Below are 26,026 nucleotides of genomic sequence, written 5' to 3' on the forward strand. Positions count from 1 at the left end.
CCCGCCAGCCGATCGCGCGCCCAACGGACTAGGATAAAGCCGTGAGGTAACTGTTGCAGCCCGCGGGAGCTGGGAGGCAACACCGAGGCTCCAGTCCCGAGAAGTGCCCGAGGGAAAAGGAGGGGGTCCTGCTGCAGCGGTCCCAGGCAGAAGCCCCTTCCGCCCCTCTCCCCAGCCAGCATGTCGCGGACCCCGCCGCTCCTCCGCCCGCGCGGCGGGGACCCTGGGCCACGGCGGTGGGCGCAGCCCTGACGCGCTGCCGAGCCGGGGGGCTCCTCGAGCGCGGGGGCCAGGCGGGAAGGAGCGCGAGCTGCAGCTGCGGTCCGAGCGGGGCGTGCCGAGCCCCTGCGGCCACCCAGCGTCCCGGCCATGAGGAGGGACGAGCGAGACGCCAAAGCCATGCGGTACCCGCAGCCGCCGGACGGGGCCGGCTCGCCCCTCGAGAGTCTGAGGAACGGCTACGTGAAGGGCTGCGTGAGCCCCCTGCGGCAGGACCCCCCGCGCGGCTTCTTCTTCCACCTCTGCCGCTTCTGCAACGTGGAGCTGTTGCTGCCGCCGCCACCGGCCTCCCCCCAGCAGCCGCGGCGCGGCTCTCCCTTCTCCCGGGCGCGCCTCTCGCTGGGCGCCCTGGCCGCCTTTGTCCTTGCCCTGCTGCTCGGCTCAGGGCGCGAGAGCTGGGCTGTCGGGGCCGCCCGGCTGCGGACCCTGCTGAGCGTCTGCTCGCACAGCCTCAGCCCCCTCTTCAGCATCGCCTGTGCCTTCTTCTTCCTCACCTGCTTCCTGACCCGGACCAAGCGGGACCCCGGGCCGGGCCGGAGCGGTGGCGGCTCCTGGTGGCTGCTGGCGCTGCCCGCCTGCTGTTACCTGGGGGACTTCTTGGTGGGGCAGTGGGGGTCTTGGTCTTGGGGAGACGGAGACGCTGGGGCCTGGGCCCCGCACACGCCCCCGGCGGTGGCCGGCAGGCTGTTCTTGGTGCTGAGCTGCGTGGGATTGCTGACGCTCGCGCAGCCGGGGAGGCTCCGGCACAGCATCCTGGTACTGCTCTTCTCCGGCTTCGTCTGGTGGGTGTCCTTCACCAGCCTCGGGGCGCTGCCTCCAGCCCTCCGGCCGCTGCTGTCCTGCCTGGTGGGGGGCGTCGGCTGCCTGCTGGCCCTGGGGCTGGATCACTTCTTCCAAATCAGGGAAGCTCCCCATCATCCTCGGTTGTCCAGTACCGCGGAGGAAAAAGTGCCTGTGATCAGACCCCGGAGGAGGTCCAGCTGCGTGTCGTTCGGAGAAACTTCGGCTAGTTACTATGGCAGTTGCAGAATGTTCAGGAGACCTTCATTGCCTTGCATTTCGAGAGAACAGGTATGTTACCAGAAAGCAAAGTTTGGTAAGGAAGGGAGGGGGGTTTTATCGCTTCAGTTCCCGAGTTGAATTAGCGTGTTTGAAAGCATGTTTACTTCCATGGTGAAAAAAAGACAATTTTTTTTTCTGAAAAGAATTCCTAAAATACAGGAAGCTTTTAAAAAATGCGTAAGTACTATTTATCTTTGAATAGAAATGAAATAGCAGACAAAACATGTTTCACTTTTTAAAGAGTTTGTTAATGTAGATGCGTTCTCAGAAGAATGAAGTGAATTACTTGAAGTATAATAGATTGACTACTCCCACTTTGGCATAGTCTGATGTGTAGCTGTTTGGTGACATTTATCTGTTGCTGTTATAATGGTGATGTCTCCCCAAAGATAGCGTACAGCCATTAGAATGAGTGGGGAAAAAAATATATATATATGCATTTTAATCAGTGTGGTTTCATTATTCTTGATAATTGAGAGGGCAAATCTGAGATCTCATAATATAAAGAGAAAACAGTGGTGAGTTTTGGAAGAGACTTGTTAATTTAGATAAAAAGACTGTTGGGGATAATTATAAGAGATTTCTCCCCCACCCTCCACCCCAAATTTCAGCAGTGTAGGCTAATATAATCTTTTACAGACTAACTCATGGTCCTGTGTGTTTGTTGCATAATTAGGAGAATGTTGTAACAATTTAACCTTTAAACTTAGTAATGTTTGGAAATATGCCAAAAGCATTTGTACAATTTCTTTTCCTGTAGGTTTATATGGTTTTGCGTTTTAAAAAAATGGAAATCATCACTAGGGAAAGAGTGTCTATTTTTGTATAGCCTAGGGAAATCTTACCTGTTCTACATCACTAAGAAACTCACCAAGTATAGCTACTGTTCACAGAGCATTTACTAAGTGCAAAATCCTTATATTGTCTTAAACCCTCACAAGGGCTCTGTATGGTAGGTGACATTAACCTCAAGTTAGAGATGAGCAAGTTGAGGCTTATAGAGATTATCCAACTTCACACATTTAGTAAGTGACAGTGCTGGGATTTGAACCTAGATTTTTCAGTTTTCAATGATGTCTTCTAAGCAACTAAAAGGATGAGTGTAGAGGTTTTCCTTAAGTAGGAGAGTAGGAGTCTATACTATTGGTTTTCAATCTTTTTGATTAGTGATATGCTTTACACCAGGGACCCAATATATTTGAAACAGGAGTTTCTTATTACTACATCTGATGCTCTTTGCTCTTTGCTCTTCAATATAATCTACAAGCTCTTACACTATCCGTAGTGCTCAAAGAGACAACACCTTGCTCCCTGAAAAGTGTTTTCAGAGGCTGCTTTGTGGTCTGTAGTTATTTGGCCAAATGCTTGAAAAAAATTGTTCAAAAAATACCATGGCTTTTGTTTTCTCAGTTTACTGTCAGTGATAATAGACAATGTTCAGAATAATGTGTATCAAGAGAAAAATTGTCAGGAGAAGATTCACTGTAGAGCAGAGTCATATCAGCTATTTTCATAGACTGGAATAGCGTTTGACATTTGACTATTTGCAAATATATTCTATTTTTTAACACCAGGAAAGTGTTTTAGCACAGTTTCATCACATTTGTAAACAATTTTCCCGAGCTTAGCAGCGTTACAGTTTAACGTAACTTAATTGCAATATGTTGGCCTAGTGAATTATGGGTGTTATCTTATAAATTGAAAATTCCTGGTCTACTTGATCCTGGTCTGGTGCTCTTTCCATCACAGCAACCTTTTTTCAGCCATTAACTAGGTGCGGCATTGTTAGGCTAGGTAGCTTTATTAGTTGTATTAGAGGAAAATATTGTGCTTTTAAAATTTGTGCTTTTAAAAAGGGCATATTTTATTAGTGTAGAAAACCCTTATTCACATTCCACTATGAATAGGAACATTTTCTTGGTGGAGGGGGTCTTAAATATATGCTAATAGTTCAAGGGTTTATACATGGTTAATGTTCAGTGTCATAACATAATACTCTTTGGGCAATACTAGAAACTACTAGATATTTTTAGCTTGGCAGAGACTGTAATAAAAAGTTTTACTTATGCTTTTTCCTGAAGTTTAACAGTGGATCTGTGGTTTTGTTTGGAGGTATGTTATGTGAAAGAAATTAAGTGGAAACCAATACTTTTATGGAAGTAACAGATCAAGAGATTTTCTAATTTTTGAAGTGCTAAACTTTGTATGTGATAATTGTAAAGTCACTCTCTTGTTTCAGAAAGTGAAGGGAGACAAACGGTTTTGGGTAGAAGCTGATATAGGGGAAAGTCTCCTGGATTCATAGAGGTTCAAGGGTAAAGTCTTAGCCCTGCTGTCATATTGGAAAAGTTGGTGAGCCTTTCCGAGTCTGAGTATCCTGTCAAATCAGGGGATCCAGTAGGTGAATTCTATACCACCTTCCAATTCTAGAATTCATTTCTTTTAGTTAGTTTACACTTTTTGTAAGGTATAAATAAATGTATGACTAAAACTTCAAAAGTTAATAGATCTCGAAGTTTTACTTAAATGTTTAATGTTGATACTGCTAGCCTATATTTTCCAAGGTGTGATAATTGGAAAGTATGAACAAATATTCTGTATTATTTGAAGAGAAAGAACTTTTAACATGTATATGTGGACTTTCATTTGTGGATTGATAAAATTATTACGCTTTCATTTCCTTAAGAATTTAAACGTTTTTATTAACATCTTTGAAAAATAATTGAAAACTCATTAATATAAATGTTTTTAATTGTGTGAGAGTAGATTCAAAGTAATTTTTAACATTTGGGATGTTATGTTAGATACTATATTGAAAAATAGTGACATATGTTTGTAAAACGTATGATTTTTCATAATTAGGTTTAAAGTTTAGTTACTGCTGACTGTGTTCTGCCTTGGTGGGTTAATGGAAAGAAGCACTAAGTTTGTAGTATATTTGTGAAGAATCAGCTGAGACTAATAGGAAGTAAAAAAAAATTTTTACATCTACCTAAGATGCCTTGGCCTGAATTTAACAAGCTACATTTCTATGCCATTTTAATTATACATTCTACAATGCAAATTTCGGCCGTCAACCAGATCATTTCATGTGTGATAGGCTAGGTAAATATAAGGTTTTGAAAGGCATAAGTCTGTGTGTGAGATATTTTTCTATACCTAAAATGCTGAGTGCTTTCTAAATGGTTAGGTAAATATTTAACAATTCTGTGGCCTTAAAGCCCATAAATATTATTTAAAGTGTTAATTTTGTTTAAAAAAGGATACACATGTAGTATGAAGCCTTTTTAAAAAGATTTTAAAGTTTAAGTGATTATTTATTCTCCTGAGGAATCTGCAAGTCATAACCCGCCATGAATTTTTTAAAGAATCCTGTGGAATTTGTGAAATTTAATGAGTGAGTGTTTTATTCTAATTTCATGTTAATATTTTGTAGTGAAACATCAGCCTACGTAATATTTTTATGCTTTATTTTGTAAATATTGTATGTACCCTTGCCACAGAGTTATCTTCCAAAAACACAGATTTGATCAAATCACTTGCTCTGTTTTAAAAATCTCTTACGGCTTTTCATTGTCCACAAAATAAAGTTCATGCCCTTGACCCTTGCTTGCAAAGTCTTAACCTGCTCTTGGCCTTGTTTTGTTGTTTTTGAAAGCCGTTAGCAGTTATGGAGCACCTCCCCACATCCATCCACCGCTCTAGCTATTTGAGGACTGCTTATTGTTACTGACGTGTAGACTTTTTTCTTTTGGTTCTACCATTCACACTGTTTGAAATCTCCTTTAAGAAACATATAAGATTAAGAAGTGTTTAGACACTACAGTGATGCTCAGACTAATGCATAAGCTGAGAACAAAACTCCATCCTAGTAGAGTTGGCCGGGTTTAAAAATAAAAGTTGACAAGTCGTGTCAAGCAGTGATGTGGTGAAGTGTGATAGAATATTTTCATTATACCACATGAAATAGTAACATCTCCATAGTTTGTTTTCCCACAGTGAGTGGAAGGTAAATAGGGCCAACCATATGTAAAACTTTGACTTTAGTATAGTTTAGTGATGTTTGTTTTCATTGTCTTCTGATTTAATCCTCCTCAGTGGCAGGCGCTTCTCTGATTCTCTTTCCTTCTTCCCTTTCAGTTACCAAGTCAGCCTGTTTCCCTAGCGCATTCTCCTGCCTTCTTATACCCCACCCAAAGCAGGAAGAATCTATACTTGCTGAAAAAGTTTATTTCAACATAAATATGTTTGTATAGATATAGAAGAAATAGAAGAGATTTGGAGTTTATCTAATTGAAATCTGCTCATTTTATAGAAAGGAAAAAAATTCAACTCCAAAGAAGTATATTGTCTCTAGGTTACGCCACGAGGTTTTGGGATACAGGGACTAGAACCTAGGTCTTGACTCCTAGTTCAGCTGTACTTTCCATTAAGAGCGTATGCACCTGCAGTCATAGTTTTCCAAGGCTGTTCTTAATTTGCCAGCTATCTCTAATTATGTGATAAACAATGCTCCTGAGTAAAAGCGGTTGAGGGTGGTGGTGGGAAAGAGGGGAGTGAGAGGTAGGAGGTACTCTTGAAAACACATAGTTCATGATGACCTTGAAGATAAACTTGGTACCTGATATGGTTATTTCAGGATGACTTGTCAGGATGCAGCTGGTCTGAAACTCAGGTGCCTTAAGAGGCCAGCCACATAGCCTATTTATGTTATACGTTGGGGAAGGAGGGGGGGTAAGGAAGAATGGAAGTGAACTGTTGCCTTCTTTGCCTAAGGGCTTTCAGTTTAAATAAAGCAAACTGAACAACCCTGTTAGCCAAGCAAAACTTTAGAAGAGCTGGGTTCTGTCTGTGGGTAGTTCCTGACAGTTTATAACTGTATATAATTGTGTATAAACAATTATAGTTTATAATAATTATAATTATTATATTTGTTTAATTATATATTTAAATACATAATATTTTTATTATATTTTATTAAGTTTATTATAATTAAATAGTTTATAATTGTTCACCTTATTATTTACAAACGGATTCAGGTTTATTTAAGAGATTGTTAGAAACCTGTTCTTAGAACTTGGGGAAGAGGAGGGTGTTTCCCACTTTTTCTTTTACAACCTAGAACTTTTTCTCCAGTATTGATTGACCTGGAAGGTTATCTTATCTTCATAGATTATTCCCTCCTCCATCAGATAGAGTACATTGTTTGACTGCTTCCTTACATTTCGTACAACTTGCTTTCAGTATATTTTAAATTTATTTAGTTGGCATTTAAATTTGTTAATGAGAAATGCCATACATAAAAGACTGTACATATGTATATTTTTATATGGTTTAAGGAAGAAAATAAAACAAAAAGAAAAATGTCAAGTACTTACCACTCATTTCCTTTGTATAACCTCTTTTGCATCCCCTTCTCTCTGCCCCAGAGACAACACATCTATCTTGATTTTTTTTTTTTTGCTGTTCATTCCCTTGCTTATCATTATAACTCCCCCGAACATATTACTGAGTAATCTAAATAATATGTTGTCAGTATTGTCTGCTTTTGAACTTTAAGTAAATAGAATCATGCTGTATGAATTCTTCTGTAACTTTTCTTTTTTCTTTACATTTAAGATTCATTCATGTTGATGTGCATAGATGTGGTTCACTTTTTTCAATGCTGTATAGTGTTTCATTGTATGAACATAATAAAATTTATCCATTCCACTGTTCATGGACCTGTGGGTGGTTTTCAGTTGTTTGCTATTAAGCACAATGCTGCTATGAAATTTTTTGTAAATGTCTCCTAGGGGCATGCACACATCTAGAAGTAGAATTGCTGAGCTGCAAGGTATGCTCATATTCAACTTTACTATGTATGATAGGCAGAATAATGGTACCGTAAAGATGTCCATGTTCTAATTCCTGGAATTTGTGAGTATGTTGCCCTGCCTGGCAAAAGAGACTTTGCAGGTGGGATTAAGTTAAGGACCTTGAGATGGGGAGATTATCTAGGTATCCAGGATTATCTAAGTAGACCCAGTGTCATAGGGTCTTTAAAAAGTGGAAGAGGGAGACAGAAGAGATCAGAGAAGGAGAAGTGACAATGGAAGTAGGATTAGAGTAATGTAATGTGAGAAAGACTCACTCAGTCCACCTTTGGCTTTCACAGTGGGAGAAGGCCAGGAGCCAATGAAAGCAGGCAGCCTCTAGAAGCTGGAAAAGACAAGGAAATGCATTTTTCCTTATAGTCCTTGAAAGTAACAAAGCCCTTCCAATACCTTGATTTTAGCTCAGTGAGACCTTTGTCAGACTTTGGACCCACAGAACTGTAAGATGTTAAATGTGTGTTGTTTTATGTGACTGAGTTTGTGGTAATTTGTTACAGGAATGTATTAGTTTGCATTAACTGCTGTAACAGTTGACATGGGTTGCTGTGACAAAGTACTACAAATTGGGTGGCTTAAACAGCAGAAATTTATGGTCTCACAGTTCTGGAGTCTACAAGTCCGGATCAGACTGTCCCCAGGGTTGGTTCCTTCTGAGGACTCTGAGGGGGAATCTGTTCCATGCCTGTCTCCTAGCTTCTGGTGGTTTACTGGCAACCTTTGGCATTTTTTGGCTTTTAGATGTGTCACCCCATCTCTGCCTTCATCTTCACATGGCACTCTCCATGTCTCTTCATATAGTCTTCTCTCTGGGCCTGTCTCTGTGTCTCAATTTACCCTTTTTATAAATACCCCAGTCATATTGGACTAGTGCCCACCCTAATCACCTCATTTTAATCTAATTACCTCTGTAAAGACCTAATTTCCAAATGAAGTCACATTCTAAGGTGTTGAGGGTTAGGACTTCAATATATCTTTTTTGAGGGACACACTTTAACCCATACAAGTAGCAGTAGAAGACTGAGACACTCTGGGAAGTTGAGTTGTTTTCCAGAATGGTTGCACAATGTATATTCTGCTAGCAGTGAATAAGAATGCCCTTGAACCAATGATTCCTATTTAATAACTTTAATTTTTGTTAGTCCAGTGAGTGTGAAATGTATTTCTTTGTGATTTTAATTTGCATTTTTCTAATTACTAATAAGGCTGAATATTGTTTATGGATTGCATTTCTTATTCAGGGATTACCTGTTCATGTCTTTTGCCCTTTTAAAAATTTAGTAGTTTGGGGACTTCCCTGGCGGTCCAGTGGTTAATACTTCCAATGCAGGGGGTGCAGGCTCCATCCCTGGTCGGGGAGCTAAGATCCTACGTAACTCATGGCCAGAAAACCAAAGACATAAAACAGAAGCAATATTGTAACAAATTCAATAAAGACTTTAAAAATGGTCCACATCAAAAAAAAAATTAAAAATTCAGTGGTTTGTTTTTTCTTGGTTCATGAGTTCTTTATATATTTTGGACATTAATCCTTTATTGGTTATTTGGGTTGCAAATATCTTCTTCCAGTTTTAGTGGTGTCTTTTGATAACTGAGATTCTTAATTTTAATATTATCAAATTTACCAATCTTTTCCTTTAATGGTGTGAGACTCTCCATGTCTTGTTTATAAAACTCTTCTCTATTGGAAGTCATAAAATAAACTCTTATATTATCTTTTCAGAGTTTTAAAGTTTTGCCTTTCAAATGGTTTTTATCCACCTAGAATTGGTTTCCATGTATAATGTGATACAGAGATCGAATCTCATTTTTTACCCGTATGTATATCCAGTTATGTCAGCACAATTCACTGAAAAGTTTATTCTCCGTTTATCGGCAATGCTGCCTCTGTCAAATGTGAAATTTCAGGGTGTGTGTGAGTCTGTATCTGGCTTCTCTGTCATGGTTCACTGACAAGTTTATGTGCCCTGTGTTAATGCTACACCATTGTAATTATAATAGCTTTATAATGAGACAATATATAGGAAGTCTCGTCATCTTACGGTTTTTCTTCAAGAGTTTGTCAGTTATTTTTGGACCTTTGCTCTTCAATATAAATTTTAGAATAAGTTTGTCAAGTTCTACAGAAATTCATATTGGGATTTTGATTGCCATTGCATTAAATCTTTTGAACAATTTAGAGGAGAATTTGATTTTGATTGAAAATTTTAAGTTGCATTTTTCTACAAATTTATTTAGTATAACTTTTCAAATTTATTTTCTTTGTAATATCTTTTTATTATCTGTAATATCTTTTTTATTATCTATTTATTTAATTTGTTCAGCATCTGCATTTTTGTCTTCTTTTTCATTCCTACCATCATTTGTATCATTTTTCTTTGTTTCTTAATCAACCTGGCTAGAAGTTTGTTTTTTTGTTTTTTGGGTTTTTCTGGTCACGCCATGTGGCATTCGGGATCTTAGTTCCCTGATCAGGGATGGAACCAGCGCCCCCTGCATTGGAAACGTGGAGTCTTAACCACTGGACCACCAGGGAAGTCCCAGTTTATTTGTTTTTTAATCTCTTAAAAAAACCAGCTTTTTGGATTGGTACTTGTTTTCTTTTTTTAATATGTTAATTTTTATTGGAGTATAGTTGAAATACAATGTTGTGTTAGTTTCTGCTGTACAGCAAAGTGAATCAGTTATACATATACATATGTCCACTCTTTTTTAGATTCTATTCCTATATAGGTCATTGCAGAGTGTTGAGTAGAGTTCCCTGTGCTATACAGTAGGTTCTTATCAGTTATCTATTTTATATATAGTAGTGTGTATATACCAATTCCAATTTCCCAATTTATCCGCCCTTCCCCCTTGGTAACCATAACTTGGTACTTGTTTCCTATTTTATTTATATCAGCTCTTTTATTATTTCTTTTTTTCTTTTATTTTCTTGTTCCTTTTTTTTGGCCATGCTGCACGGCTTGTGGGAATCTTAGTTCTTAGTTCCCTGACCAAGGATTGAACCCTGGCCCTTGGCAATGAGAGCCCAGAGTCCTAACCACTGGACAGTCAGGGAGTTCCCTCTTGTTCCTTTTTTTAACTTTGTAATTGAGATGCTAAGCCCATTAACTTTGATCTTTTCCAGCACATGCGTTGAAGATTATACATTTCTCTCTGAATGTTGCTTTAGTTGAATGTCACAAGTTTGGATGTATAGTATGGTTATTGTGCAGTCTGAAGAATTTTCTAATTTTCATTTTGATTTCCCTTTTGATTGACAGTTGTTTAGAAAAAAAATTCTAATCATATGCAGGTTCTCCAGTTATTGTTGTTGATTTCTGACTTAAGTGCCTTTGGGCAAAGAACGTGGCCTAACATATGATCAGTTTTCATAAGTGTTCTGTTTGCTTGAAGAAATACATCAGTTTGTTAGCTGTCTGGTAGATAAAAGGTGTAAAATGTCCTTTTCATACCTTCTGCGTCCTTATTGACTTTTTATCTTATTGACCCGTCAGTAACTGGACAGAGTATTAAAAAATCTCACTTTCCTGGTGTTTTCTTCAACCCCCCCACCCACAGTTTGTGGGTAAGTGTATGGAGAATAGAACTTTACAAATTGGATGGAATTACTTATCAGAGGGACAGAAAAAGGATGCATGAGAGAGAGCACATGTCATATGTTTAAAGAGTCAGTGTAAGAAAGTAATGAAAATTTGATCAGCATTAATATATATTTACAAATTGCCTTTTATATGTACCAGCCCCTAGAGAGATACTAAGACGACAGTCACAGGGTCTGTATTGCAAGGAGATCACAGTCTAATTGAGATTAAAAAAATGTAAATAAATAATTACAATTCAGTGTGGTAAGTGATATAGCAGAGGTACACATAAGGTACATGGGAGCTTTAGAGAAGGAACAGCTAACTCTCTCCAGGAGGAGAGTCAGAAAGCCTTCAGAAAGTATATAACAATTGAGCTTTAATCTTCAAAAAAGTTTCTTATTGATATAAAATGTATAAAAAATGAATTTAAAAATTTTACTTCTATGACCTTAGAAAGAATTTTTCAAAGTTATTCCAACATAATCTCCACCTTACTGTAAATATGTTTGGAATAAGAATACTTCTTATCAACTGAGAGACTATAAAGTCACAGAAAATATACTGAGTCCAATCAGGCAAACTGTTTACCTTCAGTCCCCAGTCAATACTAACAACCAAAAAAGATGCTTAAATTTTCTATCAGAAATGTCAGTATCAGTGGTAAAAATAATATAAGCAATAAAGAAATGTAACCCAGGATTAGAAAAAAGGGATTATTATAAGATATATTTACCAAGTGCTCGCTATGTGCTAGTCTCAACAACTCTGTGAAATAAGTATTGAAATCCTGTTGTGCAGCTGGAAACGAAGGTAGAAAGGTGAATTGACTAGCCCCACATCACTCAGCTAGCACACAGAAAATACCGTAATATGCTAAATGCCATTTTCAGTGTATAACAAGCCCCTAAGAACTCTCCCAATTGAAACAACTAAACTACAGGTTTAAGCATTTTAGAATGTATCTTTTGAAAGGAATCACTGAGTAAGAAAAATTTCAGATCCCCCCAAAAAGAAGTGAAAGCAGTGTGGGGGAGAAAAAAAATGTTCCCTTCTTCCCTTCTAGGGTCTTTGTTTGGGCTATTAATTAAATTGATTTAAGACAAATTAACAGGGGAAAAAACAAATTTAATTTTGTATATGGGAGCCCCGTAAAAAAGTGAGACTCCAAGAAGTAACCAAAGCAGGAATCTTTTATAACTTTAAGACAAAGAAGTAATAAATTTGTGAAGAGTTGACAAGACAAAGGAGTCTGGGCTTGGGGTAGTGAATTGGCGAAGAAGTAACAAGGTTTGTTAGAGCCAAGTATTCTTGGCCCTAAATTCCCTATCTCTGGTGATAGGATGCCTTCCACCCTCCTGGTACTGGGATGGGTGCCTTTCACATGGGAGATTTATCTCCTGCTTTTGGGGAGGGGGGGAACAAAGGAGGGTCAGAGTGTTCTTCACCACTGTTTCTCAAGTAAACTTTAATTCAAAATAAGCTATATGCCGAGTGACATATTCTGGGGTAGCACATTCTGCTCCCTTTCAGTAGGAATCCCGAGAGGTAAGCAGACATTAAAACCAGCTTTCATTTGATGGTTTCTGACCATCCTTAGAGACCATGAACATTTGCTTCTGTTAGATATGGCTAGGCTCAAGAGATAAAACCTAGGGTCTGTCCAGAGTCAGAAATCTAATAGAAAAACTGCATAAAGCAGAGACCCCAAAGTGCTACTCTTCCAGTGTAAGGGTAAGTGAGAAATAAATATGACCAAGGAGATGGGATGCGGGTCTTGACCTTGGCACGGGGAGTTGGGGGACAGAGAAAATAAATCTTCCCTGGGAATGTATAACCACAGGAGGGCCCTCATAGGGTTTTTGTTTGTTTGTTAGTTTGAAATTGTGGTAAAATATGAATAACATAAAATTGACCATTTTGGCCATTTTTAACTGTACAGTTTAGTGGCATTAAGTACATTCATACTGTTGTGCAACCATCACCACCATCTAACTCTAGAACTTTTTTTTATCTTCCCAAACTAAAACTCCATACCCATTAAACAGTAACTCTCTCCATTCCCCCTCCTCCCAGCACCTGGTAACTGCCATTCTACATTCTGTTTCTATGAATTTGACTACTTTAGATACTTCATACAAGTGGAATCATTTGTATTTATCTTTTGTGACTGACTTGTTTCACTTAGCAGAATCATCTTTGGAATTCTAATAGGAATTACATTGAATCCATAGATTGCCTTGAGTAGTATTTACATCTTAGCAATAGTAAGTCTTACAATTCATTAACATGGCAGGTCTTTCTATTTATTTGTGTTTTAATTTCTTTCAACAGTGTTTTGTAGTTTTCAGTGTACACGTCTTTCACCTCTTTGGTTAAGTTTATTCCTAAGTATTCTTTTTGATGCTGTTGTAAATGGGATTGTTTCTTAGTTTTGTTTTTTAATATTTCATTGTTAGTGTTTGAAAATGCAACTAATTTATATGTGTTGTTTTTGTATCCTGCAGCTTACCTGAATTTGTCTATTCTAATATTTTTTCGTGTGGAATCTTTAGGTCCTCATTTAGTTAAATTTTTTTAAAAATAAGACTTAATTTTTTAGAGCAGTTTAAAGTTCATAGCAAAGAAGGTACAGATTCTCCATATACACTTTGCCCCCAACATGGCCATAGCCTCTTCCATTATCAGCATGACCCGCCCCCCCGCCCCCGACTGTTACATTTGTTAAGACTGATGAACCTACATCATAATCACCCAAAGTCCATAGTTTATGTTATGTTTCACTCTTGATCTTGTGCATTTTATGGGTTTAGATAAATGTATAATGACATGTATCCATCATTATGGAAAATAAATACAAAGTATTCACTGCCCTAAAAATCCTTTGTGCTCTGCATATTCATCCCTTACCTCATCCCCACCCTTGGCAACCACTGATCTTTTTACTTTCTCCATACTTTTGCCTTTTCCAGAATGTCATATAATTGGAATCATAGAGTACTCATTTAGATATTTATCTAAATTACTGCTACATATGTGGGCTTAGAAACCTCAAGTGAAAATGTAAAGTGGTCCCAGGTGACTGATAGAGGTAAATTCAAATTCTCTAAGGCCTCAAATGATTCCCACAGATAAAATTCCAAGGATATTGAGCAGTGCATAGTCAAAAATCCACAGAACTTGCGCAGAAACAAGGCACTATGAATGAGAAGCTGCAGAAAAAGTACACAGCAAAAGAAACCCACAAAGACTTCAGAGCTTAGAGCTATTATTTATCAGATATAAAAAATGTTTAATATGCTTAAAAAAACAAAATAGAAGCTTGGGAAAATGGTTGGGGAACAGAGAATTAAAAGAATAGTCATGCAGATTTGAAAAATAGAACTTCTAAAGATGAAAAAATAGCCACAGATTTAAAACCTGATGCACATATTAAATAGCAGTTGAGAGACGAATCTGTGAACCAGAATGTAGATCCAAAGAAATTGTCCGTAATGTTTTGCAGAGAGAAAAAATGGAAGTTAAGAAAGAGGGATCGAAAAAGTTGGAGAATAAAGAAAAAAGTTTAACATGAATTTAACTGAAGTTCCAAAAGGAAATAATAAAAGGGAAAACAGGCAATATTTGAGGAGATAATGGTTGTAAAATAGAACTTTACAGAACTGATGAAAAATACCAATTGGTATCCAGAAAGCCCACTGAATCCCAAGCAGATTAAAGAAAAAGAAATCCACCCTTAGATTCCATCATTGCAAAATTCAGAACACACACACACACACACACACACACACAGACAGACACAGACACACACACATGAGAAGTTCTAAAAGAAGCCAGAGAGAAAAAAGAAGTTACCTACCAAAAAAATGAACGGCAGTTACACTGAAAGGTGACTTAGGAAGAATGGAAGCCAGAAAACAGTTGACTGTCATTTGTCATGTGCTGAGGGAAAATAACTGTCCAAGTAGAAACCAATGTCCAGCAAAACTTTCTAGAAAGAGAACATATTAAGACCATTTCAGACCAGTAAAAACTGAGAGTTTTTTTACCAGCAAAAGTATGCATACTTTAGGCAGAAGGAAGAACTTAAATCAAGAAGGAATGATAGTAAATATATAGGTAAAATTAAGTAGCCTTGATGTTCTGAAACATTACTAACAGTGCCTAATTTGTGAGGGGAGAACAAGCTAGAACTAAAACTAGAAAAAAATAGCATTTACCTTGGAAGGAAAAATTAGAATAGTGAGCTGATGTGAGAATCTTCTGTCTATAGTGAGAATACTAGGAGTGGAGAGACAGAGAGGTATAAATATTTTCATATGAAGAGAGGTCTGAAGATATTTAAGGTCTGGGTGTCTGAAAGGTTAGTGGTATTGTTAGCCAACATAGGCAGTATGGGGAAAGGACCTGGTTTGGGAGAAATGACAAAGAGCTTGGTTTTATTGATTAATGCATGTTTTCTCATGTGTATACTTGCTATCACTAAATGGGATGTAACCTCCCTGGCAACAATGATCAAACATTTCTATTTTGTATTTCTCATAGTATATTTTGGAGTTGACAATGGTTATCTAATATTGTATTTACTCTTGATAGTTCCATGCTGACCTTGAGAAAAGGAAAGAACTCTAGGTGGAGATGGGTCTCAATTCCCTACTGTCTTTGGTATTCTCGTTAACAGTAAGCTGTGTTGCACAATGATGAAGCCAGACTGCTTCAGAGTTTCAATGGCATCTCCTCCACTTACAGGATATTAGGCAAGTTGTTTAACTTCTCTGTACCTCAGCTTCCCCAGGTGTAAACTGGGGGTAAAATAGCATCTGTCTCACTGATGTGAGGATTAAATGAGTTAATAACCTGTAAAGTTCTTGAAACAGTGTCTGGCACCTGGTAAGGTTGCCATGCAACGTTGGTGCTGTTATTATAGTTAAAATTTTCATTCTTGAATTGCTTGGTACTTCATGCCAAATTACTCTAAAATTAATGGTGGGCTTCCCTGATGGCACAGTGGTTAAGAATCCTGCTGCCAATGCAGGGGACATGGGTTTGAGCCCTGGTCCAGGAAGATCCTACATGCTGCGGAGCAACTAAGCCCATGCGCCACAACTACTGAGCCTGCGCTCTTAGAGCCCATGAGCCACAACTACTGAAGCACGCGCGCCTAGAGCCTGTGCACCAAAACAAAGAGAAGCCCGCGCACTGCAACTAAGAGTAAGTAGCCCCCACTCTCGCTGCAACTAGAGAAAGACCGCAAGCAGCAGTGAAGACCCAACGCAGCCAAAATTAAATAAACAAATTTATCAAAAAACCCCACAACAACCCTTTAAAAAAAAAATCAATGGTAAGGTTAATTGAAATTTAGCTCTTTCAAGCAATCCCTTTTTATTGTCCTGAAACTCCTTTTGCAACCTGTATTGAGTAAAAAGCCTGTGCATAAGGGATAATATGGGGAAAATTCTTCCAGCGGATTGTTCAGTATTAGGACAACAAAGAAAAGATGCAAGTGATGAGTTTAAAAGAGATTAAGGGGACTTCTCTGGTGGTCCAGTGGTTAAGACTTTGCCTTCCAATGCAGGGGTGCTGGTTCGATTCCTGGTCGGGGAGCTAAGATCCCACATGCCTCGTGGCCAAAAAAAAACCCCAAACAAAAAACAGAAACAATATTGTAACAAGTTCAACAAAGACTTTAAAAATGGTCCACATCAAAAAAAAAACCTGTTGTATAAAAAAATAAATAAAATTAAATTTAAAAAAAAGAATAAAGGAAAAGCAACAGAAATGATTTAAAAGAAAAAGCAACTTCAAACGTGATTAAAAGGGGTAATTGGGGCTTCTTATCTTTTGAAGTTTCAGAGTTAAAGGTTAAGAACCTTTGGTCCAGCAGACGAAGAATTTGTCACCTACTGCAACCATAACTTTCTGTCCCTTAAACTTTTGTTCCAGTTTGTCACTTTGGGGTTGGAGGTACACTGGAACTTCAAACAAATGCTCTCACTCATAATTCTTGCTTCATAGTTCACTGTCTGCTAAGCATGTTGACAGTTATGCAGCCCCACTCCAGGGCTGATAAGAGGGAAACAAGAGATGAGGGAACAGAAGGAAGAGAAACGGTGTCTAAAAAAGTGACTCCTCCAACCCTCCAGCCATTATGAGGCACCGAGCTTTACTGCTTCTTCAATTTAACGCTTCGTTCCACCTTTTAGATAAAGTGCCCTGAAGATCTTTCACTACGTAAAAGGTAATGGTTTAAAGCAGACAAAAATAATTATGGATGTGAATTTTTACAAATATATGGGGACATATTTTTCCTTAGGGGGAAAATACCTATGTATACATTAGTAAACACCAATATTTATTATTTTATAGTTTGCTTTTGTTGTAAATTAAGTACCATGTAGAATTAACTTTACTATCTGAAAATTCATTCCTTCAGCAAACTTTGCTAAGGCTAACGTTCTGCTAGGAATTGTGAGGGCTATAAAGAAGAATCATGTATGGATATTATACCTAGGTGTTTAGTATAAGATAAAAGTGAAGATTTTATTTTAAATGAGAAAGCATTATTGTAATTTTGTAGTGTCTGAGGGGCTCAATAAAACCCACATTCCTTCCCCAAATTCTGAACAAACTGAGAAAAGAGTGACAGATGAGAGATCAGAATACCACCTTTATTCCTGATAAAACTCATGTTGCAGGACATGGCTTATAATTGCAGACAGTTTTGCTTTCTAATCATGAAGCCCAGAGTTAAATAGACATACGTGGTCATAGAAAGGACAGGGCCAGGAACATCCTCCCTACTTGCTAGGAGGGCCCATCCATGGAGGAGCACTGGAGAACTTCTAGCTAGTAGGTAGGCTCCCTAGAGCAAAAAGCAACAGGTAGAGTTATGCTTATGTAATTCTTTAGGCTAAACTTACCAATCATGTTAAGTTACTATTCGCCTTCTAAGAGAATAGTGAGGGGATAGAGAGAGTCCAGAAATTTAGGGAAAATTCCAACTCGTGGAAACTGTAGGATTGAGGAAAAGGCATTGCCTTTTAACATGAAAATAGGAAAAGCTATTTGTAATCCTAACAACTTTAATGCAACAGGTATTTTAAATTTTGTGTGGCCTGGTTTTTGCTACTGTAGATTTTTACATAGTTGCATAGAATGTACTTAATTTTAAAACTGAGTCTAGGTTCTACCTTTTTTCATTTTTTCCCTCTCGACAAAATTGAGTCACTGCCTTCTCAGTGTGCATCTACTCTTAACATTCAATATATTTGTGTTTATTTTGTATTCTTTAAATGCAGGGATAGTTTCTCATTCGTTTATGTATCCCCCGTGCTTGAGATATAGCAAATAGTTTATTGAATTGAATTATTGCATTAAGTACTGTTCTTTTTACCACTTAACATGGCATTTTTTTCTAGTTGCTACATACTACTCATAATTCCATCATTAAAAATAACGTGAGTGGGATACCTAAAGAATATGTTCTTGGAATCACAGAACCCAGAAGCAATCTTCTCTAACAGGAGAAGATTGCTTTAAGTGAATGACAGTTTGTAGGTGAAGTTTTAGAAAAATATTCAAAGCTGGGAGAATGGAGACTAATGTAGGACCTTATGGGTCGGAATTCCCTCTTTTGCAAAAAGAGTGATTATTTGAGGTGACATTGTAATGGTTCAGTAGTGCTGAAAACAACTTTGATGTTACTTTTTCAGATATGCCTTACAAAAAAATGCTTAAGATTTGGTTAAAAATTCCTAGGTGTTTGAATGGTTCTCAGTTAACCAGTGTTGATAGAGTGAACACTTTCAGTGTTTAGAAGCACTTTAAAAAATTTTCTAGGGAGAACTTCACCTTCTTAATACAAATCTGCTAATTTTTATAGTTTACCAAGGAGGAAGATGGTAGTAAATGATTAGTCATAATTGTTTAGCAAACTCCAGAAATGTGATTATTTTAAACTAAGTACATTTATGTCCAGTAACCAAGGTTTATCTTGTTACAAGTAACACCTTTTTAGTTTAGATGCATTTTTGCCATGACTGTTTCTCATATGTTTAACTCTGTTTCTGCTTCCTGACAGATCTTGATGAAAATAGTTCATTATTTCCCTGATAAGTAAGGGTTGTCATTTTAAACACTGTTTCTCTTACTGTGCTGTGATACAATGATGCCCTAAGTGCCTTATAAAGCCTTGCCGTATACTAAGTGATCTCAGTCATTTTGTATCTTGAGTTTTTACCTGCTCATTAATAGTTATTTTGCTTGCTTCTCATTGTTAGCTGTTATTTCTTAGTTATCAGTCTTTAACAGACATCTTCCCCACCTTCCCAGTTTGTTACTGATTATCAACAGTAGGTCAAGAAACTAGTTAACCAAGCTAATTGGAATTGGCCTTAAAAGTAAGGATGGAGGGGCTTCCCTGGGGCCGCAGTGGTTGAGAGTCCACCTGCTGATGCAGGGGACACGGGTTCGTGCCCCGGTCCGGGGAGATCCCACATGCCGCGGAGCGGCTGGGCCCGTGAGCCATGGCCGCTGAGCCTGCGCGTCCGGAGCCTGTGCTCCGCAACGGGAGAGGCCACAGCAGTGAGAGGCCCGCGTACCGCAAAAAAAAAAAAAGTAATGATGGAAAAAAAGTCTTTCTCATGGATAAAGTGTATGGACTTTGTAACATCTATTTTGACTATGCAGAGACCTTTTTTGCTTGTTTTGATAAAGAATCTCTGGATAAATGAGGTGTTAGCCGTATTGATTCAACACGAGCAGCCAAATATAGATTTGTTTTTCCTTTTCATTTCTAGTGAGATATACTGTACATGCCATAAAGTGAACAAATGTTAGGTATACAGCTGAACAAAATTTTACATGTGTATATACCCATATACTTACCACTCATCAAAATAAGGAACATTTTCAGCACCCTAGTTGCCTTCCTCATGTTCTCTCCCAGTTAATAGCTACATCCAGAAATGTCCACAATTCTGACCTTTATCCTAATAGATTAGTTTTGTATGTGTTTGAATCTTTATAGAAACTGAAATTTGAGTTTTAGATCATTTTCTTATGTCATGAAGTATTGTTCTTTTGATTTTTTAATGTTATTTTTTCCCATTCTTGAAACATTCTTTCAGTGCCTACTATGGGCAAGAAATTAATGAGTTGGGAGATTCAAAGATGAATAAAACATACCTTGTCATCAAGAAACTTGGAGTCTAGTACAAGAAAAAAAATAAAGTGTCATAAAGGAGGTATAAACAAAATACAGAGAAGGCATAGGGAAAGGGAAGTGGTGTGTCAGTGAGGTCCTTGGCAGAAAATAGATGATACAGTCAAATGGGTGAACTTGCAAGAACTTAATGTAGGGGGTGATTTATAAAAGTGTGGGTAGGGTTAAGGGAAACTGACACGGAATAATGAAGTGTCTGGTGAGCAACAATAGGTAGCCATCACAGCCCTCAGACAAGTAAGGGAAGAGTTAGGAGGTTATTATCAAAACTCGGAGGGCCGCTGTATAGAGGTCCATTTGAACAGAAGCTTTGGCTTCTGGTAGAGTGAGATTACTAACTAGAGGTGACATTACTCTAGGCTCACTCTCTTCCTGTCTCCATTGGCTGAATTCACCCAAAAGACAGGGCAAAGGAGACTGTTATTACAGTCTATTCAGGATAGCCTTCTGGGAACACAGAACAGAGTAGAGAAAAGTGGAGAATGGCTCTGGAGGGGCAAATGAAATATACCCAGCACAACTGGCTTTCTAAAAACACAGTAGAGGACTTCCCTGGTGGTCCAGTGGTTAACTCTGAGCTTCTACTGCTGGGGGTGCAGGTTCGATCCCTGGTCAGGGAACTAAGATCCCACATGCGCGACATGGCCATAAGTAAATAAATAAAAATTAAAAACACAGTAGATCCATTCTCTGCAGAAGTGGAAGGATAGCTCCTTAGAAAGAGAAAATCATGTAAACAGAGGTGGAGGAGTAGTGAAATAAAAAGTGTGCTCAGAAAATGGAAAGTATTTCAGTTTGGAGTGTGTGCTGGACAAAGAGGAATAGTAAATGGATAGTATTTGCAGAGATATTTTAATTTTTACACTGCTTTTCCTCTTGTTTATTATTAAATCTTGCATTATATCATGGCTCTTATAAGTGCATGAGAATCAGTGTTGCCTTCATCATTAGTTTGAAGATATTGGGTCATGTTTTGAGTTTTAGCGTTGCTGTCTGAGTGTTTTGCACATGGTGACAGAGTACAAATAGTAGAAAGAACAGGAGTCATTTAGAGAGTGAGGCTTACAGTTAAGACTGTAGGCTCTGGAGTTGGCCTGTCTGTGTTTGTATTCTGGCCTCAGAATTCACTTTCCAGCTTGATGACCTAGGCAAATTACCTAATCCAGGCCTCAGTTTTCTCATTAGTAAGATAGGCATAGTCATAATAACTTTACCATAGAGTTGTTGTGACGATTAAATGAGTGGTTCATATGAAGTATTTAGCCCAGAGCCCAGCAGGCACTGTCAAGAAATGTTACCTAATTTTTAAATTATATTTAGGAGGATGTAGTTGTCTTCAAATATTTGAAAGCCTGCCTTATGAAATAGGGATTAAATTTCCTGTTTTCATGAGAACTTCTGGGGACAGAACTGAGCTTAATATGTATAAATAACAAATAGGCAGCTTTTTGACTAATATGAGAAAATCTTTTGGTCATTTAAAGTTGTTTGGGTCAGAATTGATTAGCTCGTGACAGTGATTTGCGTGCCAGGGGAAGTGTTCAAGAAAAGACTGGGGATGTTTGAAAGTGTATTCATGCATCATGAAAACACAACAAAACTAACTAATATCTTCAGGATACCTCCCAACTGTAACTTTATTCTCCAGAGTCTGAAAATTGAAGCACTGGATAATCCATGTTGATTTCCTTTTCTCCTTCTCTATTTATTCCTCTTGAGAAGGTCAGTCCCTCCTGCCCCCCCTCCCCCGGCCCTCACCACCTTAATCCAGCTTAAATGTCATCTTTATTTAACTATATTGAGCATATACACATGTGCCAGGTTTTGTTCTAGATACCGTGATTAGTACTGTGAACAAGACACATAAGGGTTTTGCTCTAATGGAGCCTTAACAAAATTCTAGCACAGGTAAATAGAAAATAAAAACACGGTAAAATAACTTCATGTAGTTCTAAGTACTGTGATGCGTGAAGAAAGTAAAACAGAATAATGGGTCAGGGTGGTGGCGGTGGAGCTTTAGGTAAGATGGTCAGGAAAAGCCTCTCTGAAGAGACGTTTTAACTGACACATGAATGTTGAGAAGGAGCTGGTCATGCAGGCTCTGGGAGAAGAACGTTCCAGACAGAAGGACTAGCAAAGGCAAGGTCCCTGTGGTGGGAAAGACCCTGGCATTCTTGGGGGTTAGAAAGAAATATGGGTGGGCGGAGAGTGGTAGGTGAAGTAAGAAGCGTGTGGATCACATAGGGCCTTGTAGACCATGTTGACACTTGCACTTCTTTCTAACCGCATTCTAATGGGAAGCAGTGAGACAATTTCATGACATCATTTAATGCTTCAAAAATATTATTCTGGCTTTTCTATGGGCTCTTGGTGGGGAGTATCTAGAGTGGAAGCAGAAAGATAGGTGGCTGTTGCAGTTGTCTGAGTGAGAGGGGACTGGCTTGGACTATCTCAGTGAACTTTCTTCGCCACCACCCCCTCCCCGCCCCACTTTGATCACCTGGATAGAATGTCCTTTTTAATATTTATAATGTTTTACACACACTACTGTTAAAGTACCTTTAGTTACCTATGTGATTGCCTTCCTATTGAGAAGCTGAGTTCCTTAAGCATAGGGGCAATGTCTTATCCCTCTTCTGCATTCCTTATCCTTAGTGCTGCAGATAGCACTGTAGCACTGTTATTAACATAGCACTTAATAAATGTCTATTAAGTGAATTCATATATACTCTTTATTAGGTTAAAGAAGTTCCTTTCTATTCTTAGTTTGCTGAAAGTTGAATGTCATCAAATTTTTGCATCAAATGATATGGTCATATAGTATGTCTTTTTTTCTTTATACTATTAATATGATGGATTACACTGCTTGTTTTTTGAATATTGAACCAGCTTTTGCATCGCAGGGATAAGTACCACTTGGCTGTGGTGTATTATTATTCTTGTGTATTGCTGGATTTGACTTGTTAATATGTTGTTGAGGATTTTTGTATCTATGTTCATGAGGGATGTAAGTTTGTAGTTTTTTTGGTACGGTTTTTGTCTAGTTTTGGTATCAGGGTAATGATGCTCCCACTATGAGTTGGGAAGTATTCCCTTTTCTGTTTTCAGAAGAGAGTATATAGAATTAGTTTTATTTATTCTTTAAATGTTTGGTAGAATTTCCGAATGATATCACTGGGGACTGGAAATTCTCTTTGGAAAGCTTTGAACTATGTATTCAATTCGTTAGTTTTCTCTATTGCTTTTCTGGTTTTTTCACTGATGTCTGATCTTATCATTGTTACCTTTTTTCTGCTTGCTTATAGGCTTATTTTGTTCTCATTATAGTTTAAGGTGGAAGCTTAGATTATTGATTTTAGATTTCTTTTCTAATATAAGCATTTAGTGTTTTAGCTTTCCCTCTAAGCACTATTCTATCTGCATGTCATAAATTTTGATATGTTGTATTTTAATTTTTATTTGGTTCATACTATTTTCTAATTTCCCTTTAAACTTCCTCTTTGAATTACAGGTTATTTAGAAGTTATTTGATTTCTAAGTGTTTGGAGTATTTCTTTTATCCTTTTGTTATTGATTTCTAGTCTAATTTCTAATTTTATTATGGTCAGAAAGCTTACTTTATATGATTTCAGTTCTGTAAATATATTTGGTGCATGTGTATGATCTTTTCTCTGCTGTATTTACCCTGGATGGACTTGCTAGGTGGTAGGGTACGTCTGTGCTTCAATTTTGCTGAATAATGCCAAATTGTTTTTCAAGTGAAGTGACGACATAAAACTTTGTGTAGGTTGAAAAATTACTAATTTGTGGCTTCTCAAATCTTTATTTAAATAAAAAATTTATAGTAAATTTATAAGTTATATTGAATTGATTTGAAATATTTGAATCTTGAAATAGAAATGGAAGTTGTATCCCAAAGAATATGAAAGTTGAAAAATATTTAAATAGTTCGAAAGCCAGTGGGGAATGTGAAGCAATATTGTTAAATGCTGTTAGAGAAACAATGGAACTGTGTTCATTTAATATTAATCAATTCTGAAGGTTTTCCTGGAAATTTGGTTTTGCTGCCCACTAAAGGTATTTCAAGCCCATTTTATGCACTATACCTGTGTTGCCCCAAGAGCAGATGGAAGTTCCTGGGGGAACTTTCTCAGTGACCCGTAATTTGAGATCGGATGATAGTTTTGGAGCTACAGAAAGTAGTACTAAAGTTGCCACTGTTTCTGTTTTATTTGCCTAACAAACAGATTTCTCGTTGCCTCTTCTTTCACCGATCTTATGGATGACATACAATTCACTTTATTTATTAGTGTCTGATCGATTAGCATATAATCTTAAGATTATAATTCTAAAGGTGAAATGGATCTTAATTGAGTAATTTAGGAGTTTACTCAAATCACCACATAATTTCCTTTTTCTGAACAACGCAAAATATGCACTTCTCTTATCACACAGGTTCAGAAACTTCCTGACCAGATAGGAGATAGTTTTCCTTTAAAGCTACATTCAGAATTTTATTTCTAAGATAGTAACTTGAAAGTATGCAGTTTCTCTTTTCATTTCATTTATTGAAATTGATTTTTATTGTTGTTTTTGGTAAAGAAATTTAAAATTTCACTAACATTTGTTTTTTAACCATAGGGAAAATGTGTTTTCAAGAAATTAGAGATTTGAATTTGAAATATTTTTTATGTTAAACATTCTGCCAATATTTTGTTTAACTGTGGACTCTTCATAACATCAAAGAGTTGCATGTTTTAGAGCTTAGAGAAAAATGGACACACTGAATCCTAGCAACTAAAGGCAAATAGACAGCTACGTCAGTACCACACTTATGTCAGCGGTTTGTCCTATTTGCTTGGGAACTCTTTTGTTTTAGTAGTGTGTTTACAATGAAGTCTTTCACTGGAGCAGGACTACATGACTGAATATGTACTCCGTGTTGTTTGAGTACATTCTGTATACAAACTTTAAGACATATGTATACAGGCATATTTACTGTTATTTAGTTATTTGTTATTGGTATTTAGTCTTACTTATTGTATTTATTTTCTTTCTTAGAAGTATTTTATCTGTTCATATTTAATAACTAGCACTAGGCTTTGCATTTCTAATTATGGTGTCCTTGTATAGGGCACTGAGTGTGATTCTAGATAAGTTATTATAATTAGATCTGTATGGTTTATGAGCCACATGACTTGTTTTTAAGAGGGAAGTTTAAGCTATTAGAGGTGGAATAATCTGTATTCTTCTTGAACAAGGCCTATAATTTTATCATGCCTTAATTTTCCTAAAGGTTACTCTGAAAATTATTTACTAAGAGTTTAAAAGTTATCATTAAAATGAAGTTCAGAGTGCTCCAGGGGCTGTGGGATTTTGTGTGTGTTTTCTGAGGTGGGGCAGATGTTATCTTCATGAAAAAGGCCAATAGGCAGTTGAATCAAAGATCATAGGTTTGAAAAGAGAATGAGGCTAGAGATAAAGTTTTGAAGCTATTCAGTATGTTTCATTCATTCCTCTATATGCCTCAGGGAATTCAGGCCTTGGAGTTCATGCAGACCACAAGGCTGGCATCTCCCTTTCCCAGAGAGTTGATAGTCTAGTCACTATATTCTAGAGGGAGGATTATTTGCTAAAGAAGGTCATAGATGAAGCTTGAGAATAGATGAGACTGGGGGGAAAAAAGGAGTGCAGATAGAATTTTAAAAAAATTAAGACCAACCTGACTTTGGGAAGTACCTGTATTGTGTAGGTTTTCAGGAGAAAGGCAAGAATTGTGGGAAGTACCTATATTTAGTGGTTGGCATGTCAGAAAGGAGTCAGCAAAGAAAACAGAGTCAGGGTGGTAGGTTGTGGGGGATTTACCACTTGTGCAAATTTCTTCTAAGCCTTGGGGAGAAAGGTGTTCACATGGCCACATGTTTCTGTAGGATTTCCAAAAGTAAGGTATTTTAAGTTAAGAGTGCTGTCTCTTTCCATTCTTGATTTACCCACAGGTCATG

At 37.7% G+C, this 26,026-nt stretch overlaps 1 protein-coding gene across 2 annotated transcripts in view; it reads left to right on the forward strand.

The window, feature by feature from the left end:
• The first annotated feature begins 233 nt into the window (after positions 1–233).
• PDE3B (phosphodiesterase 3B) overlaps positions 234–26,026 on the forward strand; it is a 176,172-nt gene continuing 150,379 nt past the window's right edge. For both annotated transcript variants that reach the window (XM_032641473.1, XM_032641474.1), the window contains exon 1: positions 234–1,350. In XM_032641473.1, coding sequence (XP_032497364.1) covers positions 370–1,350 — 981 coding nt within the window. In that variant the 5' untranslated portion in view covers positions 234–369. The remainder of the gene's footprint in view (positions 1,351–26,026) is intronic.

The sequence above is a fragment of the Phocoena sinus genome, chromosome 8, assembly GCF_008692025.1.
Source record: "Phocoena sinus isolate mPhoSin1 chromosome 8, mPhoSin1.pri, whole genome shotgun sequence".
Classification (NCBI taxonomy): Eukaryota; Metazoa; Chordata; class Mammalia; order Artiodactyla; family Phocoenidae; genus Phocoena; species Phocoena sinus.